Source organism: Lepidothrix coronata, unplaced genomic scaffold (genome assembly GCF_001604755.1).
Source record: "Lepidothrix coronata isolate B3197 unplaced genomic scaffold, Lepidothrix_coronata-1.0 Scaffold31, whole genome shotgun sequence".
Lineage (NCBI taxonomy): Eukaryota > Metazoa > Chordata > Aves > Passeriformes > Pipridae > Lepidothrix > Lepidothrix coronata.
The window spans coordinates 8,167,637-8,177,838 of NW_016690211.1; the positions used below are offsets into that span (position 1 = coordinate 8,167,637).

At 42.3% G+C, this 10,202-nt stretch overlaps 1 protein-coding gene across 4 annotated transcripts in view; it reads left to right on the forward strand.

Annotated features, from left to right (window-relative positions):
* Positions 1-1,336: 1,336 nt before the first annotated feature.
* Positions 1,337-10,202, forward strand: part of IPO11 (importin 11) — an 80,796-nt gene continuing 71,930 nt past the window's right edge. The window contains exons 1-4 of one of the 4 annotated variants that reach the window (XM_017811288.1): positions 1,337-1,456; positions 1,929-1,998; positions 9,447-9,529; positions 9,820-9,963. In XM_017811288.1, the coding sequence (XP_017666777.1) occupies positions 9,826-9,963 (138 nt within the window). In that variant the 5' untranslated portion in view covers positions 1,337-1,456; positions 1,929-1,998; positions 9,447-9,529; positions 9,820-9,825. Of the gene's footprint in view, positions 1,457-1,519; positions 1,543-1,623; positions 1,715-1,928; positions 1,999-9,446; positions 9,530-9,819; positions 9,964-10,202 lie in introns of those variants that run through there. The other 3 variants (XM_017811285.1, XM_017811287.1, XM_017811286.1) reach the window with 3 other exon arrangements.

A 10,202-nucleotide genomic window follows, 5' to 3' on the forward strand; every position in this document is an offset into this window, starting at 1 on the left:
ACACAAAGGGGAAAGAATGTGAATACCTTGCCACAAGGGAAGGGAAGGGAAGGGAAGGGAAGGGAAGGGAAGGGAAGGGAAGGGAAGGAAGAAAAGCACAGTCCGTTCTTTCAGACTTTTTGGAAATGGGTCAGAGGGATTTGAGGAGATGGTCTTGTCCCCCCTGCTAATCAACCTTTGGGCGATAGCGCATGGCCGCTTCTGTGCTGGTGCTTTTGTTTGTTGTGTCTCTGTGGACTAGACCAAGGATGTTTGTCCCAGAAAAGTGCTGCTGCTGTACCCCTGCATGGTGCCTTCTCCAGCCAGAGCTTGTTCTTTCTCAAGGCATGTTATTACCAACAGCCCTTGGTTGGCTCCACAGCCACCTGTCTATCAGTGTTAGCCCCATTAGCCCCATATCCTCCTGGATCCTACACCCTGGCGGGAGGCAGGGCCCACGCACGGAACAGACCCAGCTGGGGCAGCTCCTGGGGGGAGCCCCAGTGTGACACAAAACGGTATGTGTTGAATGAATGCTCAGTTTCTCGGCAGTCCTGCCTGGCATGGCTGGACTGCCGAGAGCAAAGGGACGAGGGAAAGGGAGGTAATCCAAGGAGAGACATGCTGCGGGCTGCTGTGGGTGTGCAGAGGGCAGGGAAGGCTGCGGGAGGACAGAGAGTAAAGGGAACCCGCAGAACGAAACACTGTTTTTCAGAGAGTATCTCCTGCAGCATTACGTTGTTCCTTAGGAACAGCTGGAATGGTTCCTTCTGTCACCATCCAGCACCTGCTGTCCAGTGCAAACCTTGGGAAGAAGGATTTTGCAGGGCGACCCTCGCCGATTTCTGCCGACAAGTCAACGGGGCACTTCAACCCCCGGCCTTTGCGTGGCACAAAGCGCCTGTGCGGCGCTGCAGTGGTTTGAAGCCACTGGAACACCGGGAGCACGGACGGGCCAGTGGCTGAGGTACCAGGGCGGGCCGGCTTAGGGCTTGCTGCTCCCCGAAGCAAACAAAAATCGAGTCACTTCAAGTCAGACCCGCGAGCATGAAATACACTTCATTTTTCATATTTTTTAATATTTTTAAATGTCTTGTACATATTTTTGTAGCTCTATGCATTGGCATTAATATCACGCATTTCCGCCCTCACGCCCTCCCCCGCGCCGCTGCAGCCGCCCAAGAACGCCCACAAAGCACGTCTGCGAAGCGATTCTAAGCTCCCGGTATCCCTCGGTTTATCCAGCTCCGTGTCCAACCTCCGGAAAGCGCTCGCGACCCAGGAACGCTCCTGGGCGCATGACGGCTCCTGACGTCACCACACGCCACAGCCCCCGCCCCCTCCGCATGAGGCCCCACCCCGCCCCTCCCGCCGTGTGACGGCGCAGTGCGGGCAGGGCCTGCCCCGCGTCGCTGGGTAGTGACGTCAGGGCGGCGCGCCGGGGCGAGCGGTGGTGCCGCGGCCGTGGAGGTTCTGGGTTCGTGCGAGGCCGGGAAGGGACCAGTAGAGAGGGAAAAGCGGTTCGGCTTCCAACGTGGAGCCGCGGCTGTTTCGCGGCGGGCGGTACTGCTCCTCCGCACCAGCCCCGGCTTCTGCTCCCTCGGCCTCCCGTTGGCGCTGCCCGAGCCGCCGCGGCTCCGGCGCAGAGTGTCCGCCGCGGTGCCCGCTCCGCTGCACTGCCCCCGGGGATGGGCAGCGCGGCCTTCCTTACCATCTGTGCTGGCACTGGCAAAGGGTCTGCTCGGAGCTGGGAAGAAATAACTGTTACCTAATTCCAGGGAACTCTTTCCCACTTTCTGCTTAAAACATTTTTCGGTCGGGGTAGAATTAACGAGAAGGCATCGAAGGGATATGAGCATTAAACTGCGTGGTTTACTGTCAAAACTTGTTTTTTTGCGGGAAAGAGCGTGTATTGGCCTTTATTAAAAGTGGTTGTTTTCCTGTTGCAGGCTAAAACCGAGCAGGTTTTGTGCAGAGCAGAGTCTTCTCTTAATCAGATGCAGGCTGAGTTCAGCAGTGGTGAGTTGTTTCTCCAGTTTGTTACCTTAGGAGACAGCAGTGTGTGTAAAATACATGAACGTGGCCCTAAGTGCAGTACTAATGCTGCTTCCCACTTATGCTTCTGTGAGCTTTGCTTTCCATGTCTCAGATAAAGTCAAGTCTGTAATGTGTCTGACGTGGCTTTCAAATTAGCATCCATAATGTATTAGAACTACTCAAGTTTTTACAAATAGCATGCTCCCTCTGGATTTTGGTTTCCTGAAACTTCATTGCAACAATTTTTTCATTGCTCTCTGTTTTTCTTGTCTCATTCTTTCCTTGTACTGTTCTGCAGAGGAGCATTTACTATCATATGTATAAATGACATAGTAAAGATTTTTGCCACCCATGCTTTCTTTATGTATAAAATTTTGCAGCTGTATCATCAGAAGTAGAATTTAACTGTAGTTAAACTGGAGTGTCTTAAACCCGTTCCAGAGCATGAGGCAGACTGAAACTTGTATTTCCATCTCAGTTGTTGTGCACTAGTTTGTTCTAAGTGTTCTGCAATGTCTTTTTGAAAGTCTGTTAAAACAAGGTGAATTAGGAAGAAGTCAACAGAATGAAATTGACCTTGTTATATTGGTCATCCTATAAACTTACTATTAAACATTAAAAATATTCTTCCATTGTCTCTGTATCTATTTGGGTTTTTCTATGTCATCAATACTGAACCCAGTGACAGTCTCTTCTGATTTAGTCCTTGAAATTATCCCACTAATTTGTTTACTGCCTGGTTTTTCTGTTGGGTGTTTTTGGTCACTTTGGTGACTGTTTAACCTGAAAGGCCATTCTTCTCCTCAGAATTTTTAATATGAACTGACTTGCTTCCCTTAACATTACTGTCAGCCTTGCTCACTGCTGTCCTTTATTCCTGTGTTCCTTGTTCTTTTATTTTTTGTGTCTTCTGCATGCTTTTTTCAGGCTTAGATTTTAATTTCAGTGTTAAATTTCTGTAAAAATGAAGTTTTGGAAGTTCTATTCCTCTATTTCTGTCAGTAGCAGTATGGGAAGAAAACACCTCTAACTCTTTCCTGCTGAGACGTTTTTAATTTGTTTTCTTTGCTGTGATTTAAATTGGGCAAATTAAAGGTAGCCTTGTTCATTTACATAAAGAAAAATCAATATGTTGGTTTAGGAAAATCGCGGTAATGCCTAACATTAGTCATTGTGGTGATTTTGATGATTACTGTAGTTGTTAGTGGCTTTAAGTAGTACCTTTAATAATCAAGATACTACTAGTTCTTTTGGGTTCATTGTTCAGTAGAAGTATAACATGGCATGATTGATACAGATACTGCAATGTTAGAAAAGAGATTCATGGAAGAGTTGGTAGAAGGCTGGAGAGATCAGTGTAACTACCAGCTTTTCCTGAAGCTGTCAGTATTCTAGCTAATGTGTTGTATCAGTATCATTGTGAACTCCAGCATTCCTATTACTTGTTTCAGAAGGTGTTCTTGTGGCTTTTCAGCACAAGAACTTTGTTTTTCCTGTGCTGTAAATGTGCTGTAAAAGACAGTAGTAAGTTTCTGATTGAACCTTCCAAGCTGCAGTATGTAGCTATATTGTTGTTTATTAGTTGTGTAATCTGCTGACAAGAAGCAGAAAGTCATCTCGGTAAGTGCCGTTCTAGTTTTAAGTGTCTACGAAGTCTTCCCTTAGCTTCCACTTCATTAAAAAAAGTCCTCAGCCTCTCCTCATAGTTAATTGGCTTTAGATCCCAGACAGTAGCTCTGGCCTTTCCCCAGTTTCTTCCTACTCGAACTGACGAAAGGGAGAACTGTGAGAAACCAACTGGAGACTGTTCTAGAAGCAGTCTCAGACACTGACTAAAAGAGGATAACAACATCTCTAGAATCACTTGTGCTCTTAAAGTATCCCAGAAAATGTTTGTACTATGATCGGTGAGAACGCGCTGTGTTTTATGTGGTACATTTGCTGCTTTGTCTCCTTCTGATTTCATAAAATCATAACTGAATACATTCTTATGCCTTATTACAGTGTGAGAGACTTGATTAAATTCCTAACAAATGAGAACAAAAAGTACACAGAATTAGTTGTTTGGTTATGAGTGAGTTGTTATACTGCATTCTCCAAAGTCCAAAAAAAGTGAAGTAGGGAGGTATTTAATGATTAAATTCTTCATTTTGTTCCTTTACAGATGTATAACAGTCCTTGATTTCTTTTCACAACTGATGTGATTTTAAAATTAGGCTGTGTTTTAGTGTGACGGGAAAAGTACCCGGATACTCTTCTGCCTGTATCAAAAGCATTGACTGCACAGGCAAAAACAGTAAACTAGCCTAGCTAGTATAAAACTAGGAAATTTAAGAGACTTGGAATGTTCTTGAAAGCAAACTACATTTGCAGATACTTCCTTAGAATGGGAATCAAAGAATGAAGAATAGAACAGAAGTATGTCTTGGATTTTTACCAGTAAAAGGAATTGTAGTTTAGAAGTAAGAATGGAAGTGCAGGACATTGGGTGGTAAGGATGAGGAACTGGTAGTGGTACCTGTGGTTTCTGAAGACACTAGCTCATTGTGCTGAGGGGTGTCATTTGATGTGTCTTGCTTATGTTCTAGGTGTAACTGAGTTTGTTTTTTTTCCTGTTAACTGAGACTTGAGAGTATGCTCTTGTCTAGTTCAGTATTACCATATTCAGTGGAATCTTGGAGAGCTGCTTTTTCTTATTGTGTGTGATTAGTCTCTTTTTCCTCAGACAAGAACAAATTCTAACATGGCAAGAGTCATGCTTGGTTTGCAGGTGACATTATTGAACACTTTCTAGTGGAAGGGGTTTCCTTTCCTTCCACCCCAACCCTATATGTGCAATTGGGTTGTTGTAGCAATGGGTGTGAACCACAGAAGAGCAGCAGAAAGCAATCAACATTCCTGAAGCTGCTCCATGTTTATTGTGAAGACATTGTCTGACATTAGTAAGTAAAGATGGAAGGCGCTACCCTTACCCTGGAATTCTGGGTGTTGTGGCACAAAGTGCAGATCCTGCCTACCTTCTGAGAATGTGTTCCTTATAAGATTAGCAGACTCTGCCAGCATTTCTATGCATGCCTCATGGCTCTGAAGGCATCCAAAAGATAATGGCTATTTAATACTCACCTCCTCAGTTTCATCTCTAGGGCAGTCTTGTAGAAACAGCTCAACAGTGACTGAAGTTGTAGAATTCCCCAGCAAGCTGTGGAGAAAGTCCATGTCCCTGTGAATTAACCGATCTGTGGTGTACCCCATGTCCCTTCACCTTTTCTGTGCAATAGCAAAGTCTGATTTGTAAGAGGTGAAGATTGTCTCTATCCCATAATATTAAAGACAATATTCATGGGCCTTTGCCATTCTGTGGGGTCTGAGGGCATCTGTATGTCCTCTGTATAAATTATGATCTGGAGAGGCCCTGATGCATCAGTTAAAAAAAAAAGAGGGTCACAACAAATTAAGCTTGGAGAGATCCGGGTTTAAACTCCTGAAGTACATCTGTGTCTGTCTGCAGAAAAAGATTTCACACATCTGTAAGTATATGTATGACCAGTCTTTGCGAGTGAAGATTTGGGAAAGGTCTTTACCCTTCGAGCCTGCACAATGGATTTTTTAGGTGAGACACAGCGTACGCTGAACTGAGCCCACCCTTTAATCCTAAGGTTCAACTGCCGGGGCCGAGCGAAGCTGGGAGGGTGGCAGCGAGGTCCTCAGGACGTAGGTTTGTTTAGAGTGACCTTCTCTTAGATGGATGGCCTTACAGGGCTGACGAACTCCATCTGCCCCGAGGGGTTCCCTGACCGGGAATTGAACCCTGGGCTGTGGCAGTGAGAGCGCTGCATCCTAACCACTAGACCACCGGGGACCCCCACATGTATCTGTGCACGGCTGTAATTAGAACTGTGTTTTGGGAGGATCTCATTAACACAAGGTGTGAACTGATGCCCTCATTGAGTCAATAATTTTTGCAGAGGGCATGCAGATAATAAGTTTCCAATAGAAATCCTACTATTGGGAAGCTAAAGCAAGGAGGGACTTTGTCAGAGTTGAAATTGCATGCTGGGACCTGACCCTGTAATGGCTTGACATTGTTGGAAGTCACGTACTCCTCCCTCCTCCCATAATGTTCTCTGGTGTTTGTTTGTGGAACACTCTGCTCAGATGTCTTAACTTTTTGGCTTTGGGTTTTTTTGTTGTGTGTGCCCCTCTGCCTTTTGTGGGTAATTATGGCTCAGTCATAATGTGTAAGTTTGCTTTAAGTTTAATTCACTTAGGAGAAGGAGAGTGTAATAAAAGCTATGTGTATCTGTTCTGCCTGCTTTCTTATACCTAGCACATTAGCCTGTCAGGCAATGTGGTGTGAAAATGATTGGATCATTTTACTTGACCCAAACCAAAACTGCATTTTTTCATTCCTTCCAGCTTCAGGTATTTAAGAGGTACAGGAAGAAGCAGAGTCATACTATTTATTTTGGTGACCATACTTCTTTGTATTAGCATAACTTTGTAGCTAGCTTAAACAGCAAATTTGAGTTTGGTAAGTAAAGTTCAGTTCAGTAAGGATTGATTCAAAATAGGTTTTTTTTAGATTTTTAATTTTTTTTTTTAAGAAAATAATTGTACAAATAAGACTAGTGACTTACTAGAAGAAAACAAACTGTTAGGGGAATCTTTGAGGTGTAAAGGCCGTGGACAGCTCTTTGTTCTGATGATAGGTTTGCAATCAACTTTGCAAAATCCCAGCTGTAGTGAATCATTGCTGCCATTTGTGCATCTTGCCTTTTGTATTTTCTGTGTATTCATTCATGTTTTTCCAGTTAATTTTTTGCCATCCAAATCATACAGAATATATCACTTCCTTAAATATTTTACAGTATTTATAAACCTTATCTAAAAGGTCCCCCATCTTCAGGGGGTTCTTCCTTTTTTAATTTGATTTTGCATGTGACACCTTCATCCAGTGTTATATGAGGACTGTTGTTTGTATGGCCCAAAAGCAGCTGGGCAAATTCATGGAAGCTTAATCTCTTGAGTGCTAATAAATTGTCTGCCTCTTAATAGGAAATCCTTGAACCAGAGTTTTCTGGATGATGAGAGAGCATTATGTAGAAATGTCCTGACCTGGGTATCTCTTATGGTTTTGACAGAGAAAGAACATGGGGTTGGTTAAGTGAATTTTCGTTCTGACCCACTAAGCTTATCTTGGTTTTTCTTTAGTTTTTTTTTGAGCAGCAATAACTGCAGATACAAACCTTTTCGAGAATGAGAAGCATTAATAAAAAAAGAAACTTTGCAAATATTTCTCTTTGTTTTTTGTTTTTGTTGTTTGCTATTTACAACTGCCAGCTGAGCATTTTGAAATAAGAAAATGGAAAAAAGCCTCCTGTTTTTTGTGTTCGCACTTTACTAACTTCAATAAGTATGTCTTCTGGTGAGAACTGTTCTAGATGAAGTGTATAAATTTTTAGTAGAAGCAAAAGCCTTTAAGTTTTTCTTCCCCCTTCTTAAATACATTATCCCAGAGGTGCTACCACTATTGCTGATGGGCTCAGTCTTGGCCAGTGGTGCATCCATCTTGGAGCCAGCTGGCATTGGCTCTGTGAGGCATGGGGGAAGAAGCTTCTTGCAGCTTCTCACAGAAGCCACCCCTGTAGTCCCCCCCCACTACCAAAACCTGGCCACAAGTGGTTAAAGCAGAAAGATTAAAAGACTCATCACATGCAAAGTATAAAGCAGAGAGGGAGTCACTTGTTCTGTTCAATTATTGCTGTAGAGAGAGATGTGATTTTGTGTTCATTGGTTGGAAAGTATACTTTCTTTAACCTTAGGACCCTCAATTTTTAGCCAGTTTTTGTTGAGCATGATTGGAGACTTACACATTGAGAGTTCTTAAGGTTTTTTAGTTTTTTTAAATTGTGCAGGACTGTTGCTGGTATAAAAGGCCTTTAATATTGTTGCTAGTTTTTGTTTAGATGATTTTCTCAAAAGATGAAAGTTTTAAACCAGTATCAGAATAAAATTTGATTTCTCGAACTTTTTTACCGTTGCTGTAACAATTTTAATCTCTTTCCTGAAGATGGAAAAATAAACTTTTTTTCACATTAAACAAAAGCCAGTCAGAGAGTCATTAAGGTTGGAAAAGACCTCAAAGATTGAGTCTAACCTTTGACTGATCACCACCTTGTCAACTAGACCGTAGCGAGTGCCACATCTAGTTGTTTCTTGAACAACTCCTGGGATGGTGACTCCCCCACTTCCCTAAGCAGCCCATTCCAATGCTTAACAACCCTTTCTGTGAAAAATTCTTCCCAATGTCCAACCTGAACCTCCTCTGGCACAACTTGAGGCCATTTCCTCTTGTCCTGTTTGAAGAGAAACTGTTCTTGGTTGCTGATTTAGAAAGCTTAAGTATATGAATGTTGCCTAAAATTTACTCTTAAAAGAAACCTCTGAGACTCAATTTGTGAGTTTTAGCAGCCAGACATTCTTTAATACAATGCGGTCACAGCATGCTGGGTGCCCTGGGAATCAGCTCCCAAAATGCACACAGGGGTATCTGCACTACAGCTCATATGTCCGCATTACATGATAATTCACTTTTCCTAAATAATTACGAATTCATGACATTTCCCAACACTTATTAGCATATATACATATCCTTATAAGGTCTCTGCGAGGCTTCACTGAGGGTCTCTAGTGGTTGTCTGTGTCTGGGACCCCCCCCAAAGTTCTAAGGGACTGCCTGTGAACTTCTTTAAGACAATACACCTGGTTATAGAGTAACTTGGTATTGCTTCGCTGGCTGCCTCAGTTCCCTTCTTCATTGTTTCTTTGCTTTGGTTGGTTAGTACTTTTAAATCACTTGGCTCAGCTACATGTAGTTTCTAGGATACATTCTACTGCCAAAACCATTAGTTCTTGTTATATCTGAAAACTCAGATAGCATGAATATTTAGCATGTATCTGTGTTACAAAAGTTTAGATAGGTTGTAAACAGATGTTTTTTATGGGCAGAAAACAAGTTTTATTTGGCAGAGTCCATAGTTAATATGTTAGTTAAATATGTCTTTTTTTTTCTTTGTTGTTTCTGTGGTCATTATAAATGTAATCTCTGTCATTTGGAGAACACTGTTTTGCTTTGTCTTCATAGAGTACAAGGATGTATGAGGACGTATTTATATTGGAAGTTAGGCAATAGGCATTCATAGTTCAGCTGATTAGCATTTTTGTGCTAAATACATAAGGAAGTCAAATATATCAAGGAAAATTCAGTTTCATTTAGGACTAATTGTGAAGCTTAATTCTTTATTTTTTAATTGATGGGAATTGTTTTGATGAATTTGAGTTATAGTATTCATCTGAAGTGGATCATTTTATCTCCTGAAGGAAAAAGAAAATACAAAAGTGTTAATAATCTGCATCTTTACCTCTTTCAGACAACCCCATGGTTTACTCTGCCTACAGCTGAAGTCATCTCTAGTTGTGGTTTTGCTCTCCGTTGCTGTGCTTCACAGGAGAGGTAACTGTTTTAAAATCAAAATATTTCCTGTAATTCCTCAAATCTAGTAAATGTACTTGTAATGATAGATTTAATGCTTGCTTTTTCTGCTGAGAGATTTTTGAAACCAAAATAGTTTAATCACTGTACCTTGAAACTGCCTCTGAGTGGGTGTAATGCTATCTTTACACAGTGTAGTCTAATGAAAAGTTAGTGTGGGGTGTTTAGAAAATATGAATGGAAGATACCTGTCTATATTTGGCTGTCTTTTTTTCCTTAAGTGTTTTTCCTGTCTTTTTGAACATTCTCAGATTTTCATGGATCTCAACAGTGCTAGCACTGTTGTTTTACGAGTCTTGACCCAAGCTACTAGCCAAGATACTGCAGTGTTGAAGCCAGCTGAGGAACAACTGAAGCAGTGGGAGACACAGCCAGGTTTTTATTCAGTCTTGTTGGTAAGATACAGTGGAAAAGTGCTATTAAGTAAACTTTAAATAACGACAGTAATGGAGAAGTCACCTGAAGGCTGAGTTCTGACTAGAATAAGAAATTACCTTGTATTGTGCAGTGCGACAGACTTCTGAGAGCTGTGTCATTAAAGAGTATAATAATTGTCTGATTACGGGGCCCCTGGTGGTCTAGTGGTTACGGCGCAGGACTCTCACCGCTGCAACCCGGGTTCGATTCCCAGCCC